Below are 22917 nucleotides of genomic sequence, written 5' to 3' on the forward strand. Positions count from 1 at the left end.
CATTGGTTGATGAAAGCATCAACTAATCCCACAAAAATTTAAAAAGCTGAAATTACCTGACCTTTAGAGTTACACTAAGCTGGAGTCGAGTCCTAGCATTGGCCATGGATTTAGGCTATCAAAGGAAAAAAGTATGACCTTGGATGAGGCAGTCTTTAGTAGAGGCAGTTCTGAAAAGGACTGACAGCTGAAGGCTGTCTTATAGTACAGCAGCTGGTACAAGAAATATTTTCCAGTCCTAAATGAAAGTCTGCATAGTTTATTGTTTCACAGTATCCAGGATGGGAAGTAAGGGTTAAGATAGATATGTGCAAAGAATTTATGTTGTGCTATGGATGTTTAGAAGCATGCCATTACTAAATAAAGTTAGTATAGTCTTACATAAGATACCATACTGAAGCTGGGTTCTATAGAGTCAATTGGGTTGTTTGGCAGCAACGATAAAGAATAAAAAGACAGTTTTCATTTAGTCAATGGTATTACACAGCAGAGCGAGGAAAATAAATGATTTGAAGAGCAGAGCTGTATGTATTTACTAGTTTTTGTTTTGTGTTAGGGCCTCAGCCTAGGGTAGCCTCAGGTTTACCAAGTAGCAGAGGTTGAGCCTGAATTCCTGTTCATCTTTCCTTTGCACCTCTAGTGCTGGGATTATAGGTGAGCTCCAGTTCACCCAGTTTACCACACTTCAATTTTTGTAGTAAGACAAATTGCGAGGCTGTCTTTGATCTTGATTTGCTTCAGTGTAATTTTGTTTCTGTTGTGATTTGTTTAGAGATAAGATCTGTGTAGCTGAGGATGACTTTTGACCTCCTAAATCCTACAGACATGTGTTGCCATTCCTCACTTACGCTGTTCTGGGGATGAGACCCAGGGCTTTGTGCATGCTAGGCAAGCACTCTTGCTAACTGAGCTACATCCCCTAGCCCCTGTTGTGATAATTTAAGAGACCTTGCTCAGCAAGATAGCTGAGAATAAGACAAGTTCATTCTTCTCAGAACTAAGAAAGGTGACTGGGCGTGCTGATTTTCACCTTTAATCCCAGCACTGAGGAGGCAGATGCAGGCAGATCTCTTGGTCAGCCTGAGACACACACGCAGTGAGACCCGGTCTCCAAAAAGGGGTGGGAGGAGTGGGAAAGATAGGTTGCTTTTGAATGAGAAACTTTCTTCATAGATTAAACGTATTTGCTGCCCTCATTCTTCTTGTTCTTGGGTTTGAGGCAGTTGAATTTCTTTAATATACTATATATGGTTTTGCTTATTGCCTATTACCTATCTTTAATTGGTTGAAAGTGTCTTTGGAAATTTAGAAAGTGATTAAACTTGAGTTCCACTTACCTCTATGACCTTGTAAAGTGCAGTAAAATCTGGTCTTTTCCTAATCTGCAAAATAGAGGTGATACAAGTGATAATAGATAGCTACTAACAATATCCTTTCATTGTTGTTGACATGATGAATATAAATGCTTTTGTAGATGGAGAGGGATCTTCCAGGGTGTTTTATTACTACTTAAAAGTCCCTTCGTGAAATATGTACGTAGTGAGTGGTAGGTTTCAGTATTAGGGTAAGATTTCTAAAAGTAAAATGTTGATGGTTAGGAGCTATAGAATTTAAAGTGTGTAGAGCCTAGTGTACCCAAAGCACAAATTACAACTAAAATGCCCTATAAGGGTATGTTTTACAGAGGAAAAATTGTTATTAATCATCTTTTAAAGAGTGCAATGCCTCTCATTTAGCCATCAGAGTTACACAAACAAGATGGCTGTGTGTGGAGATGAGTAAGAAGGTACCAGGCTGCTGGGCATGGTTGTACACCCTCTTTTTTTTTTTTTTTTTTTTTGGTTTTTTCAAGACAGGGTTTCTCTGTGTAGCCCTGGCTGTCCTGGCACTCACTTTGTAGACCAGGCTGGCCTCGAACTCAGAAATCCGCCTGCCTCTGCCTCCCGAGTGCTGGGATTAAAGGCGTGCGCCACCACGCCCGGCTGGTTGTACACCCTCTTAATCCCAGTACTTGAGAGGCAGAGGCAAGCAGATGTCTGAGTTTGAGGTCAGTCTTTCAGGATATCAAGGGGTATACAGAAAAACCCTGTTTCAAAAAGAAAAAAAGAGGGGCTGGTGAGATGGCTCAGCAGATAAGAGCACCCGACTGCTCTTCCAAAGGTCCTTAGTTCAAATCCCAGCAACCACATGGTGGCTCACAACCATCCGTAATGAGATCTGACTCGCTCTTCTGGTGTGTCTGAAGACAGCTACAGTGTACTTACATATAATAAATAAATAAATCTTTAAAAAAAAAAAAAAAAAAAAAAAAAAAGAAAAAAAGAAAAGAAAAAAAAAAGAGGAGGAGGAAAAGAAGAAAAAACAAAACAAAACAAAAACCAAGCCACACAGTGGTGGTGCACACCTTTCATCCTAGCACCCAGGAGGGAGAGGCAGGAGGGTCTCTGTTGGAGACCAGCCTGGTCTACATAGAAAGTTCCAGGACAGCCAGGACTACACAGTGAAAAAGGATAGATATACATGAAATTAAAGGGGGACCGGTAGAGATACGGAAGAGAGAAGGTTAAGTAGTTGGAGAAAGAGGTCTGAATATGATTAAAGTATGTTTGCACATACAGAGTTAGCATGTGCTAATATAGTAACAATAAGAATGATAAAGGGCAAGTAACAATCAAACATCCCTTGACTCTCAACAATGATAGTTATAAACCTAACTAACACTATATCCAAAAACAGTGTTTTGCTTTTGTTTTTAAAAAAAAAAGGAGGTGCCTGGCAAAATCAACATAACTGGATAGCATTTGCTTTGAGTGACATATGTCCATGTGTCCAAACTAACTATGTTAGTTATGAATCAGGTTTTGTTTTTTGTTTGTTTGTTTGTTTGTTTGTTTGTTTTTTAAGATTTATTTAATCTGAGTACACTGTCACTCTTCAGACACACCAGAAGAGGGCATTGGACCCTATTACAGATGGTTATGAGCCTTCTGTGGTTGCTGGCAATTGAACTCAGGACCTCTGGAAGAGCAATCAGTGGTCTTAATCGCTGAGCCATCTCTCTAGCCTCATGAACTAGACTTTTTAAAAAATTTATATAATTTATGTATATAGGTGTTTTGTTTGTATGTACATTTGCACAGCAGAAGGCAGTGGTTCCCATGGGACTATGGTTAATAGTTGGTTGTGAGCCACCATGTGGGTGCTGGGAATTAAACTCAGGACCTCTGGAAGAACAGCTAGTGAGTGCTTTTAATTGCCAAGCCATCCTTACAGCCATGAATAGAATCTTTAAAAATTGTGATAGTATGTGTATAAATAAAATTTATCATTCGTTTATTTTTTTGTTAACATACTGAAATCTTTTTCTCCCCTAACTTATCTATTCAGATCTTTTGGCTTTGTGTGTGTATGTGTGTGTTTGTGTGTGGCAAGGTTTCTTCTCTGTATAGACCTGGCAGTCTTGCCTGTTATAGGCAGTGTGCTATCATATCTGGCTAAAGATAGGGAACTTAAAACAGATCTCATTACTGAAAAGTAGATGATTATATGAATTATATATCCCCTAACTTTAAGTCTAGTCATTAAGTGCTCTTAACTGCTGAGCTGTCTTTCCAGCCCTGTTCAGGAAAATATTTCAGATAGTTGGGATAACAGAATATGGTTTTGATGCATATGCTGTATAATTTCCTAGGTACGTTTTTGTTAAAATCTATCCTAATAGACATAAACTCATGTTTTCTGTTTGTTTCTGTTGTTTTGAGACTGGCTGTGAGCTGTGTATCGAGGATGACCTTCAATTTCTGATCCCCTTGTCTCCCACCTCCAGAGTGCTAAGATTTTGCTGTGCCACCATGTTCAGTGCTGGATAACAAACCCACAGTTTCATGCTGACTGTACTGATCTGTGTTGTAATACTAAAACAAAAATTAAGTAAAATTTTTAAATAAGCTGAGCTAGTATCTTTTTTTTTTTCTTTTTGCTAAGCCTGATGAATTGAGTTCAACTCCCAGAATCCACATGGTAGAAAGAAAAAACCCATTTATGTCCCCTGTCTTCTCATGTGTTGTGGCATTTGGAGGGATGCACACACTAAAAATAATAAAAATTAAATTACCCTGCAATTCAGTGCACATACATGAAAACATTTTCAGGGGATGGCCGTTGATAGGATCAGAAATTAATATCACACTACAGTTCTAGTCATTTTAGAAAGCATGCAGAACATGAACATTTTATAGTGTTTAATTCATCATTCAAGGTTTGAGGATATTGAATAGGAGGATCATGTTATCATTTCTATGGGCCTAGCTAATGTTTGTAGAATGGTAGATTTCTTGAAACAAATTTCTGTGTCTCAAAAGAAAAACTTCTCTTTTACAGCTTTCTGAAGCAAACACTTGCTTTGAAGATGTTTAACAAATCATTTGGAACCCCCTTTGGGGGTGGTACAGGGGGCTTTGGCACAACGTCAACATTTGGACAAAGTAAGTTATGAAAAAGAATGAAATAGGGGCAAATGTCTTTTTTTTTTCCTGATTTTTAAAATTTATTTATTTATTTTATTATTATTAATTACGTATTTTCTTCATTTACATTTCCAATGTTACCCCAAAAGTCCCCCAAACCCTCCCCCTGAAATGTCTTGATTTGGTTGTTTTGTTCTGAGAACCAGTATCACTGTAGCTGGCTCAACTCTATGTAGCTCAAGCTGGCCTTTGACTTCCAGTCCCTGTGTCTTAGTTTCTCTAGTGCTGGAATTACAGGCATGAGTCACTGCCATGGTTAATTTTAACTGTTAACTTGACATAATTGAGAATTGGATCTAAGAATATCTATGAATGATCATTGTCTTAGTCAGGGTTTCTATTCCTGCACAAACATCATGACCAAGAAGCAAGTTGGGGAGGAAAGGGTTTATTCGGCTTACATTTCCACACTGCTGTTCATCACCAAGGAAGTCAGGACTGGAACTCAAGCAGGTCAGGAGGCAGGAGCTGATGCAGAGGCAATGGAGGGATGTTACTTACTGGCTTGCCTCCCCTGACTTGCTCAGCCTGCTATCTTATAGAACCAAGACTACCAGCCCAGAGATGGCACCACCCACAAGGGGACCTCTCCCCCCTTGATTACTAATTGATTAAAAAGACCCACAGCTGGATCTCATGGAGGCATCTCCTCAACTGAAGCTCCTTTCTCTATGATAACTCCAGCTGTGTCAAGTTGACATAAAACTAGCCAGTATAATCATTGTGACTATCCTGATTGATGGGGCAGGATCTACCCACTGTGGACAGCACCATTCCCTGGGCTTGGGGTCCCTCCACTCCACTTTTTCTGGACCTAGAGATAAACCCAGGGCCTGTGCTAAGTAATACTCTTACCACTGGGCTGCACCCTCTGGTAGTGCAAAGTTACACCTTTTGATTTAAAGTTTACATTCCTGAGGGTGAGTAAAATGCCTTGGCTTGATTTCTATTCCGTAAGAATTTCCGTAAGGAAATTGGAGCAAGGTTTCAAATTGCATTAGTGGTTCTGCTTAATGCAGGATGTTACGGAAAAAAAAAAAAAAACATTGCAGTTATTACTGACCCTGAATTTTGCTATTTCAGATACTGGCTTTGGTACGACTAGTGGAGGAGCATTTGGAACATCTGCGTTTGGTTCTAGCAACAATACTGGAGGCTTATTTGGAAATTCTCAGACCAAACCAGGTAAGGGATTTTGTTTGGAATATATCTGGTTTATTTGTAGCTAGCATAGAACTTTACTTAGTGACTACAGTTTATCTACATAAACTTGTTTTCTTCCCCTCCATCTCTTCAGGAGGATTATTTGGTACCAGTTCATTTAGCCAGCCAGCAACCTCCACAAGCACTGGTTTTGGGTTTGGCACATCAACAGGAACATCAAATAGCTTATTTGGAACTGCAAGTACCGGGACCAGTCTTTTCTCATCCCAGAACAATGCATTTGCACAAAATAAACCAACTGGCTTTGGGAGTAAGTAGGACACTATTCTTTGGGCTTGTACTTCTATTAGTTTAATATTTGATTTGTTTGTTGAATGTGTTCTCTTATCTCCTTTCCCACCAAGTGGTCAAAACCAGGAAATAGGAGAACCTGAAAGTGTATTGAGTTTAGTAGGCTAGAAAAGAGGGCAGTAAATATAGCAGTTCCTGGACATTTAGGGCTAAACAGAGAAACACTGTCTCAAAAAAATACACACAATAAAACAGATAGAGAGATGTGTCTGACCTAGAACGGCCTCCTGGCCTGTGTCTCACATTTACAACGAAGAGATTAGAGCAGCAGGAATGAGAAATACTGCTTAATTACTCCTCTACTTTTTGCTCATTGCAGATGTTGTTGACTTTGTAAATCTATGTCGCCAGTGGCTATTTCTCTATATAGTACTTTAAGGCAGCCACTAACTGCCCTATGAGGTGATACTGTTTATGTGACAAGAGCCCAGTAATATACAAGTGGTTAAGCAACCAACAATTTTTTTTGAAAGGTAAAACTGTAGGGATTTTGAAGGAAAAAAAAAAAAAAAGAACAAACAAACTTTTTCTTGGTGTGTCTGAGTGAGGCAGTCTCATGTAGACCAGGGTAGCCTCAAACTCCTGCATCTACTTCCCTAGTGTTGTTATGACAGGTTTATGTCACCATTTCTGGAAGGATGTTGAAATATTTAAACATACCACATAGAATGCAATCTTTTTTTGTTTGTTCGGGGTTTTTGTTGTAGTTGCTTTTGTTTTTGTTTTGTTTTGTTTATTTTTTGAGACAAAATTTTTCTGTGTAGCCCTGGCTGTCCTGAAATCCATTCTGTTGATCAGGTTGAAAATCCAAAAAGAGATAGTCCTACCAACTTTAAACTATATATTTAGGATCAGAGTTCCTTGGAAGTGATAATTTACTAATAAGGAATCAAAATGCTCATAATGGTTATAACTTAACATTAAGTATTAGCAGGCAAGATTTTCCTTGTTTACTGACATTTCTATTAAAATATGTATAACTTCTCATATTTTAAAAACATAGTGTTGGGGCTGGGTCTTCCAGAGGACCCAGGTTCAATTCCCAGTCTCCACATGGCAGCTTACAACTGTTTGTAACTCTAGTTCCAGGGGATCCAGTATCCTTGGACAGACATACATGCAGACAAAATCCCAGTGCACATAAATAAAAATAAGTCATTTTAAAAAATAAGAATTTTCTTTTCTTTCTTTCTCTGACTGCCTTGTCTTGCCTTGCCTTGCTTTGCCTTGCGTTGCTTTTTTTCTTTTTTCTTTCCAGGCCTCAAACTCAGCATCTGCCTGCCACTGTCTCCTGATTGCTGGGATTCATGTGTGCCACTACATCTGACAGTCATTAGTGCTTGCTTTTGTATAGTGATATCTCCTCATCTCTCACTTTTATTTTCTTTCTTTTTTTTTTTGGTTCTTCAACAGAGGATTTCTCTGTGTAGCCCTGGCTGTCCTGGAACTCACTCTGTAGACCAGGTTGTCCTCGAACTCAGAAATCCGCCTGCCTCTGCCTCCCAAGGGCTGGGATTAAAGGCATGTGCCACCACTGCATTTTTGTTTTTTGGGTTTTTTGTTTGTTTGTTTGTTTGTTTTTAAGATAGAGTGGTTCTAAATGACCCTATACTTCTGATCCTCCTATCTCTGCTTCTTGAGGACTGGGTTGTAAGTACAGATTACCATCTCTAGCTATAACTTTGTTGAGATAGTCTCATGTAGCACTGGCTGTTCTGGAACTCATAGAGCAGGCTGGCCCCAAACTCACAAAGGTCTGTCTGTCTCTGCCTCTCTACTGAGATTATAGGTGTGGGCCACTATGCCTGGCTAGAGAATACTATATTAGTTTCTTCTTGGATTTTTGAGACAGTGTCTTTGTAGTCTCAGTAAGCCTGGAATTCGCTATGTAGTTAGTCCAGGCTAGTACTGAACTGAGTGCAGCCTTTCCTACTTAGCCTCTCAAGTATTTGGATTACAATCCTGCTTCTGAGTTTCTGTAAAATAGCTAACAGTGCCCTCTGATGGTAAGTTTTTCCAGGGGTTGTTAACCTATCTATGCTTGATTGCTCCAATAGGACTACTTTACATATACAATATTTTGGTAATATGTGGGTATATGAAATAATATATCTAAATAAAAGCATAATGCTGTTGTGATGTCTGTTGTGATGTTTTCAGAAAGACAGTTTCATTCAGTACTCTTTCATTCTTAGTAAGAAAAGGAGAAATGAGATGAAATATACATGTGAAGTAAAATGTTTCTTTTTAGTTTTGTCTGTAATATCTAAAAACTACATGAACATTTAGCTAACCAATGGTTTTGGAATTGTTACCTTTGAAAGTTGTAACCGGGAAGCACATGTCATATGAAATAGAGCTTAAATCTGTTTCCTCGGGAGAAATAAAGAGTATTTGACAATGTGACAGCAGTGCTGCTTTACTCTACCCTGCCCTGCTTTCAAGGTGTGTTAACGTTTAGTTGTTTGCTATTTAATTCTTGTTTTTCTAATTTACAGATTTTGGAACCAGTACTAGCAGTGGAGGACTCTTTGGAACTACAAATACCACCTCTAATCCTTTTGGTAGCACATCTGGCTCCCTTTTTGGGCCAAGTAGTTTTACCGCAGCACCTACAGGAACTACCATCAAATTTAATGTATGTATTTTCTTCAAGTATATTTTTCCCCATTTGTGTATTTCTTTGTAGAATGATCAGAGTGCTCCTATCTCCAGTAATACATATCACATTTTTGCTTTTAAAAAATTAGATTTTTTGTTTTGCTTTGTTCTTTGGAGACAGGGTTTCTCTGTATAGCCCTGGCTGTCCTGGAACTCACTTTGTAGACCAGGCCAGCCTCGAACTCAGAAATCCGCCTGCCTCTGTCTCCTGAGTGCTGTGATTAAAGGCGTGCGCCACCATGCCCAGCAAAATATGATTTTTTTATTTTGAGTTTATGTGTATGAATATTTGTTAGTGTTAGAACTTAGCATGTAGGTACTAACACTTACCAAAACAGGAAACTAATCCATCAAAGACCTGGCCCATAGTTCCAGGATCCAGGAAAATCCTTTAAATGAATTAACCTTGCTTTTTGACTAATTTAGTTTTTACTTCTTAGTAACTTTCCTAACTGAATTGTGTGTCAACCAGGATGCAGTTTTTATGCAAAAAAGACAGACAAGTGAGGCTTGGAGCTGCTTGATTTGGGCAAGTTCGCCATGCAGTCACTAGTGGGCAATACAGTCTATTCTGTGTTTATTCTCTGATGAAATTACCTTGCAACACTAGGAACCTGGGCTCTCTGCAAGAGCAGCTAGTACTCTTAACTGCTGAACCATCTCTCCAATCCCTAGTTTGGCTCTTTGTCTTTAAAATGTATTAAAAAACAGTTTTAGGTTGGGTATGGCAGATGACTTTAAAATCCCAGCACATGAGAGGCAGAGTCAGGTGTGGCTCTGTGAATTTAAGGCCTGCATGAATCGCAAATTCTAGGCCTGTCGGGGTAGTGTAGTAAGACTTTGTCTCAAAAATAACAGGTTTTGATGTTTCTTTGTTTTGTCTTTTAATTTTATGTGTATGGGTGTTTGACCTACATGTATATACATGTACCTTGTGTATGCAGTGCCCAGAAAGGCCACAAGAGGCTTCATCCTCTGGAACTGGAATTACAGCAAATTGTAAAGCAACATGTGGGTGCTGGGGATTGAACCTGGGTCCTTTGGAAAAGCAATTAGTATTCCTTCCCCCCCCCCCCCCCCCCCCCCAGAGCTGAGGACCGAACCCAGGGCCTTGCGCTTGCTAGGCAAGTGCTCAACTACTATTGAGCTAAATCCTCAACCCCTTAGATTTATTTATTTTACATATGGGAGCACACTGTCATTCCCTTCAGACACACCAGAAGAGGGCATTGGATCCCATTACAGATGGTTGTGAGCCACCATGTCATTGCTGGGAATTGAACTTAGAACCTCTGGAAGACCAGTCAGTGAGTGCTCTTAATGCTGAGCCATTGTAAGTCGCTCCCCCCGCCCCCAATCCTGGGGTGGGAGGGATAATTTTTTAAAATAGTACTAATGACACTGTGTAGTGACTGTACACGCCTTTAGTCCCAGCACTCAGGAGACAGAGGCAGGCTGATCTCTGTGAGTTCCAAGGCCTGCCTGGTCTACAGAGCAAGTTCCAGGACAGCAAGGGCACCACAGAGAAAGTCCTGTCTCCAAAAACAAACAAACAAAAAGTAATAATGGTTTTATAGGACTAATGAGTTGGCTCAGTGGATAAAGGCCTAACAACTGAGTTTGGTCTTTGGGACCCATATGGTAGAGGACAGAACTGCAAGTTGTCCTTTGATCCCTTTGCAGACAAACAGAATAGTTAAAAAAAGAAAAATTACATACGTAATTAGTATGTATACAGGAAATGTGAAACATACATCTACTTTTTGTTGTCATTGTGGGGATTTAGCCAAAGTCTCATGTATGGTAGGTGAGCACTTTATCACTGAGCTGTCTCCAGCATGAAACATATAGGTTATGATGTATATTAAGATTATTCTTTTTTTTAATGGATATCTGTTTGCATTTCAAATGCTATCCCCTTTCCTGGTTTCCCCTCTGCAAACCCCCTTCCCTATTCCACCTTACCCTGCTTCTGTGAGAGTGCTCCCCCACCCATCCACTCCCGCCTCACTGCTCTAGCATTCCTCTACACTGGGGCATCAAGCCTTCACAGGACCAAGGGCCTCCCCTCCAATTGATGCCAGATAAATCCCCTCAGCTCCTTCAGTTCTTCCATTGGGGTGCCTGTGCTCAGTCCGATGGTTGGCTGCAAGCATCTGCATCTGTATTGGTCAGGATCTGGTAGAGCCTCTCAGGAGACAGCTGTTATCAGGCTCCTATCAGCAAGAACTTTTTGGCATCAGCTGTAGTGTCTGGGTTTAGTGTCAGCATGTGGGATTAGTTCCCAGGTGGGGTCATCTCTGAATGGCCTTTCATTCAGTTTCTGTTCCACTCTTTGTCCCTGTGTTTTAGACAGGAGCAATTCTGGGTTAAATTTTTGGAGATGGATGGGTGGCCCCATCTCTCACTGGAAGGGAGAGGGAAGAACTTGCCTAACCTCTGGATATGAACTGGACAGGTTCTTCCTCCCCTTTGGAGTATTTCAACTAATGTCATCCCGTTCGGGTCCTGGGAGGCTTTTGCTTCCCTGGTATCTGTGACTTTCTGGTTGCTACCCCCAGTTCCTCATCCCCCATTGCTACACATCTCTGTTCAATTTCCTGACCCTCTGTATATCTCCATCTCCTCCCATACCTGATTCTGCCCCTCTTCCCACCCCCTTCCTCCCAAGTTCCTCCGACCCTCTACTTCCCTTGATTATTTTGTTCCCCCTTCTAAGTAGGACTGAAGCATCCACTCTTTGGTCTTCTTCCTCTTGAGCTTCATGTGGTCCATGAGTTGTATCGTGGGTATTCCACACTCTGCCTGATATCCATACCATGTGTGTTCTTTTGTGACTGGGTTACCTCACTTAGAATGAGATTTTCTAGATCCATCCATTTGCCTGCAAATTTTGTGAAGTCATTGTTTTTAATAGCCCAGTAGTACACCACTGTGAAAATGTATTACATTTTCTGTATCCATTCCTCTATTAAGGGACATCTGGATTGTTTCCAGTTTCTGGCTATTATAAATATGGCTGCTTTGAACATAGTGAAGCATGTGTCCTTATTACATGTTGGAAACCTGGGTATATGCCAGAAGGATAGTACTATGTCCAGTTTTCTGAGGAACCGCCAGACTGATTTCCACAGTGGTTATACCAGTATGCAATCCTACCAACAGTGGAGTAGTGTTCCTATTTCCCCACATCCTTGCCAGCATCTGCTGTCACCTGGCTTTTTGATCTTAGCCATTCTGACTAGTGTGAGGTGGAACGCCAGGGTTGTTTTGATTTGCATTTCCCTGATGACTAAGGATGTTGAACATTTCTTCAGGTGCTTCTTGGCCATTCAAGTTTCCCCAGTTGAGAATTCTCTGTATAGCTCTGTTCCTCATTTTTTGATAGGGTTATTTATTTGGTTCTCTTGAGTTTAACTTCTTGAGTTTTTTGTTTATATTGGATACTAGCCCTCTGTTGGATGTAGGATTGGTAAAGATCTTTTCCCAGTCTGTTGGTTGCTGTTTTGTTTGTATTGACAGTGTCCTGTGCCTTACAGAGAACTTTGCAATTTTATGAGGTCCCATTTAACTATTGTTGATCTTAGAGCATAAGCCATTGGTGTTCTGTTCAGGAACTTCCCTTGTGCCCATGTGTTCGAGGCTCTTCCCCCGTTGTCCTCTATATTGTTCAGTGTATCTGGTTTTATGTGGAGATCCTTGATCCACTTGGACTTGAGCTTTGTACAAGGAGGTAAGAATGGATCAATTTGCATTCTTCTACATGCTGATGGCCAGTTGAACCAGCATCATTTGTTAAAAATGTTGTCTTTTTTCCACTGGATGGTTTTACCTTCTTTGTCAAAGATCAAGTGACCACAGGTGTATGGGTTCATTTCTGGGTCTTCAATTCTATGCCATTGATCTACCTCTGTACCAATACCATGCAGTTTTTATCACTATTGCTCTGTAGTACAGCTTGAGGTCAGGGATGGTGATTCCACCAGATTGTCCTGTATTGTTGAGAATTGTTTTCCCTATCCTGGGTTAAGATTATTACTCCAATTAAATTTGTGTTCAATGTTGGTTATGTTAGCCCACATGAAGCAGAATTTCTGAGGTAGGGTCTTGCTGTGTAATTCAGGCTGTCTTTATACTAGCTCTCTACATAACTCAAGACTGGCCTTGAACTCAGAGTGGTCTTGCTTTGGCTTTTTAAGTGCTAGGATTACAAGTGTCTGTCACTATTTCTGTTCTTAGGCAGCATTGGAATAACCTTCTGTTTATAGAAATAAAAAATAAAGAACAGACCATAGAAAAATAAGACTTCTTTGTGGAGCTAAATGGGATAATCCATCAATAGTCTATAACTATTCAAGAGTAAAATCTTGCCAACCAGTAGTGGCATACAACTTTATTCCCATTACTTGGGAGGCAGAGGTAGGAAGATCTCTGTGAGTTGAAGGCTAGCTCAGTCTTCAGAGTGAGTTCCAGGACAGTCAAGACTATACTGTAAAACCTAGTCTCCAAAAACAAAACAGATTATTCAGGTGGTTATGTTATAGGGGAGAGATCAGAAATGTTGCCATATATTTTAATCAAGTATCTTAAATAACAATTTTGTTTTACTATGAGGTTCTTACTGTGTTAACCAGGCTGCTGTTGAATTCCTGGTCTCAAATGATCTTGTTTCAACTTCTAAAATAATTGGGACTATATGTGTGTTTTCGATTGTGCCTAGTTCTAACTTTTAGTTTGTTTGTGTAGCCCACCCAGGTTGGTCTGGTATTCAGGGCTGCCTCTAGAGTCCTGGGATTGTAGGTATGGGCACTACATGGTCTCCTAAATGATGTTTTTTGAGTAGGCGGGGAGCATGGGGATTTAATCCAAGCCTTTGCAAATGTTTGTCAGGCACTAACCACTGAGCAGTATTATAGTCTTTGCCCTAACTTGTTATAAGGGAATAGTTTTAAAGTTTAGTGATTGAGGAATTGTGTCTGTGAGAGTAGACAGAAACTTGGAATTTGAAATATGCCTTTGTCTTTCTTTGCAGCCTCCCACTGGTACAGATACTATGGTCAAAGCTGGAGTTAGCACTAACATCAGTACAAAGCATCAGTGTATTACTGCTATGAAAGAATATGAAAGCAAGTCATTAGAGGTCAGTAAAATGAAGGGAAAAAACCCAGCTTAATACTTTTTTAAGATTTAATGGTTCACATTGGTTCTGAATAATAGCCTGACATTAGTAAAGATGTTTTTCAAGATAATGTATTATCTTTATGTATTATGTATTTTAGGCTAGGGTAATATTCTCCACATATACAGGAGTACTACGTACATCTTTCTATCAAGTATTCTATACTGGTTAGATATTTACATTGTAGTGACAATACGTTTTATGTACATACATGATCTTTTAGTAAATTTGTGCAAAATCCTAAATATCTGGCTTAAAAAGTTTTTCACTAAGTGAAAGGATGCGTATCAGGTGACAGCATAGAAAAAAAAAAAACAAGAAACAAAGCATATCTAACATTCCAAATGTCCTTCTTGTTCTCTCCCCTCCAAAATTAGCTTCTACCTTGACTGTCCATTTTTTGCCCATCTCTTAGTCTTATATAGATGGACACTCACTTTGTACTTCAGTATATATATCAGTTATATTCCTCTGTAACAGATTCTTGTGTAGGTCTCCTCTAAGTAATTTTTTTTTTGCCATATGTTAATTTTGGTAATATATTTACTTTCAGGAACTACGTTTGGAGGATTATCAGGCTAACCGGAAAGGCCCACAGAACCAAGTGGGAGCAGGTACCACGGCTGGCTTATTTGGGTCTTCTCCAGCAACTTCCAGTGCAACAGGACTCTTCAGCTCCTCCACCACTAATTCAGCCTTTTCATATGGTCAGAACAAAACTGCCTTTGGAACTAGTAAGCACTTTATTATACCATAAAGAAAAATGGTCAAAATGAGCGTTATTGGCTCTTGCCTTCAATCCCAGCACTCCAGAAGGAGAGGAAGGCATATGTCTCTGAGTTTTAGGTCAGTCTGAACTACAAAGTTAGTTCCAGGACAGCCAGGGCTATACAGAACACCCCCACCCCCACCCAGTCCCCACCTCCACCCCCCAAAAAAAGGTCAAATAGAAGTAAATCATGACTGTCACTTTGTTACAAGAGCTGTGGGAAAAAGCAGTTGGGATATTTATGAGTAAGAAGAGACAGTTAAAAGTGTAGGTGGCTAAGGAGTCCTTTCATTTCAGAAGGTGATATTTGAGTAATATCAAGGTAAAAAAACTGGTTGTATGTGTTTTTAGGAAAATTCAGCTAACTTGAAAATACCCTAAGGTTTTAGAAGTTTTTTTGAAGTAGGGTCTCACTATGTAATTCAAGTTGACTTCAAAATCAAAGCAGTCCCTCACCTTTCAGATGCTGGGACTATAGACATGAGCCAGAAGGCCTAGCAAAACTTAAGTTGGAGGAACAGTCAGTTCTCTTAACCATTGAGTCATCTCCACCCTGAATATTTTTTCTTATAAAATAGAGGAAAAGTTGAGTTCACAAAGGAAAGTCATTTAGTCAATTTAGAATTTCTGAGTTGAAGTCTAGTAGAAAAGAACATTTTAATATAAAGTAGAGCTAGCTGAAGATAGAAAATAAGGTTACTAAGGGATGACCATGCAATAATTTAGCAGTAGAAAAAGCTCAGACAATTGTTGGCTCATTTGAGAGAATTTTTGGGTTGTATTTTTTTTTTTCATTTGTTTTTTGTTTGTGTTTGTTTTTATTCCTTTTCTGAAAGGCACAACTGGATTTGGAACAAATCCAGGTGGTCTCTTTGGCCAACAGAATCAACAGACTACCAGTCTCTTCAGCAAACCATTTGGCCAGGCTACAACCACCCCGAACACTGGCTTTTCCTTTGGTAATACCAGCACCCTTGGACAGCCAAGCACCAATACTATGGTAAGGAAACAGACCCTTAGTTAACTCCAGGTCTTATTTATGAAGCTAAGTAATGGGACTAGTAGTCATGTTTAACTTATAAGTGCTATCTCTACTGCATTTCTTTTGAATGAAGTAATGAAGACCTGGATTTTGTATCAGACCAGTGAGTACATTGAGATTTTGTTGAGTATGTCATTTATTCTTTCTGACATAGTTTTCTTTCACTAAGAGCGTGCATAGTGGGTATCAGGTGGGTATCTTGAAGCTATATGCCTTGTGATATTGATGTACATGGATGAGATTGTTGAAACAAAATTGAAGGTAAAGACAGTGGTTAAGGCATTCTAGGGACAGATATGGAGCTGGATATGCTATAATGTTGGCAGTTGGGAAGAGGATCAAGAGTTCAAGGATAACATTGACTATGCATCTGGTTAAAGGCCAGTCTGGGCTGCATGAGACTAATCTCAAAAATTCAGTGAAGCACATGAGTAAAATTGAATACAGAAACGAATCCTCACATTTATATACAACTGATTTTCCAGCATGAGTACAGTAATTGATTGTCCTTCTGTAGAAGAGTGAGGTTAAATCCCTTATATCATTAATAACCGAGGTTTATTTACTCGATAGATCAAATACCCAGAATTATAAAACTCATGATTGTGTTTCATCGTTGTGTTTATGACCCTGGATATCACTCTGCAGTCCAGGCTGACCTGAAACTCATGATCTTCTTGCTTCAGCTTCATTCATTAAGTTTATAAAGCATTTAGAAGGAAATGAGGTGGTTTGTTTTGATAGCAGAATCTTATACCAGTAGCTTATACCAGAACACCTTAGAGCACATGAATTCATTGAAAGTTTTAATACATGCCCAGCACTTGAAGCTCACTTATTGTTCTGGAAACAGGAGCTTTGGTTATAGGGGATAAATTTATAGTTCTGCACTCTAAAGTTTTGGTTTTTCAGGGTTTTTACAAAGAAATCTTTAAGAATTTTATGTTTATCACACATACTTTAATAAATAATGGTGACTTTTTAAAAATCAATCTAAGACTTTAAAGAAAACTATTATGAACTGCCTTTTAATCTAGATTACACTTTCCAGGGCCTATTTGGGGTAACCCAAGCCTCACAACCAGGAGGTCTTTTTGGGACAGCTACAAACACCAGCACTGGGACAGCATTTGGAACAGGAACAGGTCTCTTTGGGCAGCCCAATACTGGATTTGGTGCAGTTGGTTCGGTAGGTATTCACAGTTGACTGTAACTTGGAGTTCTTAAATCTGTTAAAGGAATATATATATAAAATAGATAACTATTTTCTAAGAATTTAACATACATGTTTGTGGTTTTTGTTTCCCCCCTCTCTATTCATATATAAATATGTATACATATAATTTGTATTAATTTTAAAATTCATTTATGCATATGTATGCCTCTACTATACTGCACACTTGGCAGTCAGAAACCACTTATTTGTAGGAGTCCAGTCTCTTCTGCTCTATGGGTTCCAAGGATCAAACTCAGATCATCAGGCTGGGTGGCAAGTATGTTTACCCAGAGCCATCTTGCCAGCTTCTCTCAGTCTTTCTTCTCAGGCTGACTGGAACTTCTATGTAGACAAGGATAACCTTGAACTCCTCCTGACTGCTTCCTTAGTGTTGGGATTCAGGCATGTACTACTACATTAGTAGTTTGCCCCAGACTACTAATCTTCGTGTTTTCACTTCCCTGGTGCTAGTGTTGCAAATATTTGCCATCATACCCAGTTTCATGAAGTGTTGGGACTAAACCTGGGCTTCATGCTTTCTAAAAAGCACTGTACTAACTGGAGTCTGTCTCCCCACCCCATTGTTTATTTTCAGTTACTAAATTGTCTCTTACCTCAGTGATGGCATGGTTTGCATCTGTTTGAACATGCTGTTAAGGGCTGGGGAGATCGTTCAGCAGTTAAAAGCACTGGCTGTTCTCCCAAATGACCTAGCCCCACATAGCAGCTTAAAAATGTCTCGCTCCAGTTTCAAGGGACCCAACACCATCTTCTGGCTTCTGCAGGCACTAAATATTAAATATACACATGGTACACAGACATACATGTAGGCAAATATCCATACACATTTAATAAAAACCTTTAAAAAGAGAAAGAAAATAAAATACTGTTATAGTCATTTTAGTTTTAAATTGAGAATTAGCAGTGCTTATTTTTATTATGTACAGCTAAAGTCTTTTTGGTGTGTTTGTTTTATACTTAGTGCCTTTGCCACTTCAAGCCTCCTCCAAAGTTTCAGAGATGATTTATATTGTAGAATCCATTTGGTTAATTTAAATTATGTAGTCTTAGTTTAGATAGTTTAAATCAGGTTTTCTTCCTTTCTTTCTTTGTTTATTTCTTTAAGATAGGATTTTACTATGTATCCCTGGCAGTCATGAACCTTGCTATGTAGACCAGGGTGGCTTCAAACTCAAAAGATTCACCTACCTTTACTTCCATAGTGCTGAGATTGAAGGCCTGCACCACCATGTGTAGCCCAAATCAGATAAATTTGAACACCTACGGTTTTTCACTGTGTTTTGGAAGATAAACTGGTATAATATTTGGAATTTAAATGCTTTTTGTGTTGATCAAGGAGTCACTGGGATTCTCTTACTGTGGAAGGTGTAGCTTAGTTATTCAGTTTGTTGAGTAAGTTGTCTAAGTATAGAACTACTATTTTGGAATGCAATTAATCTAAAAAGCAGTGCTAAATTTTATACTATAATACCACTTGCTAAAAAAAAATGACAAAAGTTTCAGAGTCCCTTGGGTTTAGCAATGTGTGGCTGGTATGAGCAAGGCCCTAGTTTTTATCACCAGCACTACCATCACCACCACTGCAAAGAGCTGGTCAAACATATCTGAGATAGCAAGATTAAAAGTTTGAATCCAACCTGGGCTACAGAGAAGTCAAGGCCAGCCTCAACCATAATACTGTGCTCAAAAAAAGGGGGGTGGGCTTAGGATGTAGCTGGCCTTGGGTTCAGTTCTCAGGCTACAAACAAAAATGTTTTCTCCCTTTACCCTCTTGACTTTTCCCTCTCTCGTCTCCAGTAAAGACAGCTGGTCTTCCTCTTGGTTTAGTTTTCCACGTGCTAGAACTGCAGGCCTGTACTACCACCCTTGGCTAATAGTCGCCTTTGTATTTTTTCTTTGACTAGCTGAAATCCTGTTTGCTGAGGTGTTAATTTTCTGTGTTAGTAGCATTGTTCTTACATCTTGCTCAGACTGTTATATCTTCAGATTGTCTGTGTTTAGCTGTCTTTTCCTAAAATTATAACTTTCTTCCATTACATATTCGATACTTGCTTGCACTCTTCCTTATTACTTACAGTTATGTTTATTGTCTGTTTGTACATATGTGAGTATGGATGAGGTACCCTCAGAGGTCAGAGGTGTTGGATTCCCAGGAACTCTAGTTCCAGGGAGTTTTGAGCCACTTAATATGAGTGCTGGGAACTGAACTTGGAAGAGTTATTAGTGCTGAGCTATCTTTCTAGCTCCTATTATTATTTTTAATTTTTATTATTTTACATTATGTATGTATACATGAGTTCAGGTGTTTGAAGAGTTCTCAGATCCCCCTGGAGTTGGAGTTGGATGCTTGGGGGCATGGGTACTAAGAGTCACACTTATTTGCTCTTTATTTTGTTGTTGTTGTTGTTGGTGGTGGTTTTTTATTTTATGTACATTGGTGTTTTGTCTACTTGTATATCAAGGGTATCACATCTTGGAATTACAAACAGTTGTGAGCTGCCATGAGGTTTTTGGGAATTGAACTTGGGTCCTCTGAAAAGCAGTCAGTGCTCTCAACCACTGTGCCATCTCATCATGCAACAAAGCCTGTTGTATCTTTATATTATCCTAATTTTCCTGTATTTTCTTTTAGACCCTGTTTGGCAATAACAAGCTTACAACTTTTGGAACCAGCACAACCAGTGCTCCTTCATTTGGTACAACCAGTGGCGGGCTCTTCGGTAACAAACCAACCCTGACTTTAGGAACCAATACAAACACTTCCAATTTTGGTACATATAAAATGCAGGTTTGACTCTCTTAAAGTTACACTGACTATACCACACATCATTCTCCTGATTCATATGATTGGAAATGTTTAAAAATTCTCAGGTAAGCTGTAGCCTGATGCTACATACCAGAAGGAAAGATTTTTTTTTTAAGTCATGGAACATGATATGAGCTATTTAGTATAGACAATTTGGTTTTCATTTTCTTTGGATTACCTCACCAGTAACTGAAAAAGCATGTGTGAACCTCATTTGTGTGAGGTAACCCATTCTATTTAGGTAGGTTTCAAACATGAGGGTGTACTGTACAAGGAGAATGTCAAAGTTTTGCTGAATTGGAATATTATTCTGGCAATTTTCAGTGTAGCTAATGACTGTAACTGCTGAAGCAGGAGCCATGATTTCTAGTCTAGGTCATCCATCCTGTGCTACAGAATGAGACTGTCTCAACATGAGCAATAACAAAAAGCGTGAGTGCTTATTTCTTATTTAAAAAATCAAGAAAATAGAGATAAGATTGAGCAAAATTGTAGAAAGAAAAAAAGGAACTTTATTCTTTTTACCTGTGTTAGAAATATTTAAACCAGTTTAAAAGAAGTTCCGTGTTTTATCCTCATCCATACACAATTATGTTTTTAGACATTCAACATTCTGTGAGGTGCAAGGTTCATTTTAGTCACAAGGGTTCAAATGGCGTTGAACATTTTGTTTGCCAGAGTTCTCATTAGGAAATGTTTATTTTTTCTGGGAAGGTATTTGCAGAATACCGTTATTGTCATAGGCTGGTAGTTAGAACCTTTTTTCAGAGAGCTTTTGTGTCTTTTTATTTTTCTTTATTTGCCATGTTGAGGTAGAACACAGGGTCTTGTGTTCTAGGCAAGCCTTCTACCACTGAGCCTAATTCCCAGCATTTTTGGTGGGTTTTATATGGCGTTATAGTCTACTAGAGAGAGAGACTTTAACTATGCATTAGAAGATTAGTAGATTCATAGACTAGGAGCAAGACGTGCAAGACTTGTTAGATGTCTGTTTTCAGACTCAGATATTTGATTTTTATAGTCCTTTTACTCAAGTTGTTCATTCATTGCTTGTATTTACTATAGTTCCATTCCTAATAAGTATTTTTGGATGAAAAGCTTTAAGGTAGTGGGCGTGGTTAGTATGGCCTTTGTGCTTGACTGTAAACGAAAAGGATAAAAGTGTATCAGTGTCTCCTGTGTCCTTCCCTGTTTTTATAAACATCATCAGCACTCTCTCTCTTTTAAGGAACTTTTTTAACCCTTTTTTCTTTTTCAATTTTTGGAGACTGGCTCTCTGGATAATGTCTTAGCTCTGTATACTATGTTGCCCTGTCTCTGCCTCCTGATTGCTGGGGTGATAGGTGGGGGCCACCATGCCCAGCTTTATACCATATTTCTTAATGATCTGCTTTTTACCCCATGAGGAGGTGAGTTGACCTGTTGCCCAGGTAGCCTTGGACTCAAGCAGTTTTCTTGCCTTACGCTCTCAGGTAGTCAGACTATATAGATGAACACCATCATGCTCAGCTCACTAGCTGAAATTTTAATACCATATTTATTCTGTGTATCTTTTTTATGGCCCTTCCAAAGACCTATCAACCATTTAAGATTTTATGCTCCTGGGATGGAGAGATGGCTCTGTGGTTAAGAGAACTGGCTGCTCTTCCAGAGGACCAAGGGTTCAGTTCCCAGCATTCACATAGCAGCTCAGAGCTGTCTGTAACTCCAGTTCCTCAACTGAAACTGTAACTCTCGTGTGAGGGATCTCCCATCCTCACACAGACATACATGAAGGCAAAACACCAATGCACATGAAATGAAAATAAGTAAAAATTTAAAAACAGAAAAGATTCTTTTTAGTTGTTGTTGTTTTTTTGAGATGGTTTCTCTGTGTAGCCCTGGCTGTCCTGGAACTCACTTTGTAGACCAGGCTGGCCTCGAACTCAGAAATCCGCCTGCCTCTGCCTCCCAAGTGCTGGGATTAAAGGCGTGTGCCACCGCGCCTGGCTTAAAATTCAATGTTTTTAAAGGACTGTTTTCACTACTTTTGAAAATAAAATACATTTATTTAATAAAAAGCTTTATTTGTGATATAAGTAATGTTCAGAATTAAAAGGTTTTTGTTCATTTTTTGTTTTGGTGTTTTGGGGTCAGGGAGGTTTTACTTTTTAATGATGGGGTTTTGTACAGACTATACAGATGGCCAGTTTTCTGGGAGGATTTTCTTGTTTCTTTGTGGTTGTTTGTTGTTGAGAATAGGACCTTATTGTAAGATCCCTGTTTGGCCTGGAACTTACTATATTGACTAGGCAGGCCTCAAACTCAGGAGTTCCACCGGCTTTTCCCCCTCAAAGTTCTAGGATTAAAGTTGTGTGCCACCACATTGGCTCTTTGTCAGTGTTTTTATTGTAAGAAGGTATTTATCCTAGTATTCACTGATTTCTCAGTATACAAGGTCTCATCTTTATCTGGCATGCCTCACCAACTGTACAGTGTATTAAAATTACTTTTAGTTAGCAGAATTGTTTTGAAGTAAAATAGGCAGCGAGAATCGGAGGAAATGTGTGGTATATACAATGTAAGTTGGCACTCAGACTTCTATGGGTTTAAGGTAGACCCTGAATAGCTTATTTTCTGTTGCAGGACTATGATCCATCCATTCTTGTTAATTTCTAATTATAAGAGAAAGCATCTTTAAGTACATTTTCTTTTTAAAAAAATTTTTTTTTGATTATGCCTGAGTGAACAAAACTGTATGTATGGTAGGTAGCTAATAGCACAATTCAAGAAAAACTTAACGAACACATAGATCACTTGTCGAGATTAAATCAGATTACATGCTTAGATTTTAAAATGACAGAAATATGCTTGGTTTCAGACTTTATACTCTTCGGCTTCATGATGGTTTTCACTGATAGTAACCAGATAGTGACATAACAAAGTATAATCCCCTTAGTGATTCTGTCAACGACGTCAGAGTACTCTCTTTACTGCTGAGGTTTTATTTCTTCTCTACCTAGTCTCCCTTCTTTAGACAGTGTCTTGCTATGCAATGGCCTCGGCCTTCAAAAAGGTTGAATTGCAAGCATGAGCCATCACACTGAGCTTCCATGATAATTTTTATATGACTGCATATGTTAAAAACAAGACTTTTCTGGTCTATGATTGATCATTTCTTAGCATTAGAGATTAATGATGCA

General features: G+C 39.1%; 1 protein-coding gene across 6 annotated transcripts in view; it reads left to right on the forward strand.

Annotated features, from left to right (window-relative positions):
* Window positions 1-22917, forward strand: part of Nup98 (nucleoporin 98 and 96 precursor) — a 92722-nt gene that overhangs the window by 10885 nt on the left and 58920 nt on the right. For 4 of the 6 annotated variants that reach the window (XM_021167275.3, XM_029480156.2, XM_085841458.1 and 1 more), the window contains exons 2-10: window positions 4381-4484; window positions 5610-5711; window positions 5824-6000; window positions 8540-8679; window positions 13735-13842; window positions 14435-14615; window positions 15487-15650; window positions 16744-16881; window positions 19562-19700. In XM_021167275.3, coding sequence (XP_021022934.1) covers window positions 4409-4484; window positions 5610-5711; window positions 5824-6000; window positions 8540-8679; window positions 13735-13842; window positions 14435-14615; window positions 15487-15650; window positions 16744-16881; window positions 19562-19700 — 1225 coding nt within the window. In that variant the 5' untranslated portion in view covers window positions 4381-4408. The remainder of the gene's footprint in view (window positions 1-4380; window positions 4485-5609; window positions 5712-5823; window positions 6001-8539; window positions 8680-13734; window positions 13843-14434; window positions 14616-15486; window positions 15651-16743; window positions 16882-19561; window positions 19701-22917) is intronic. The other 2 variants (XM_021167277.3, XM_021167276.3) reach the window with 1 other exon arrangement.

Source organism: Mus caroli, unplaced genomic scaffold (assembly GCF_978045245.1).
Source record: "Mus caroli unplaced genomic scaffold, Mus_caroli_1 scaffold_8, whole genome shotgun sequence".
Taxonomy (NCBI): Eukaryota; Metazoa; Chordata; class Mammalia; order Rodentia; family Muridae; genus Mus; species Mus caroli.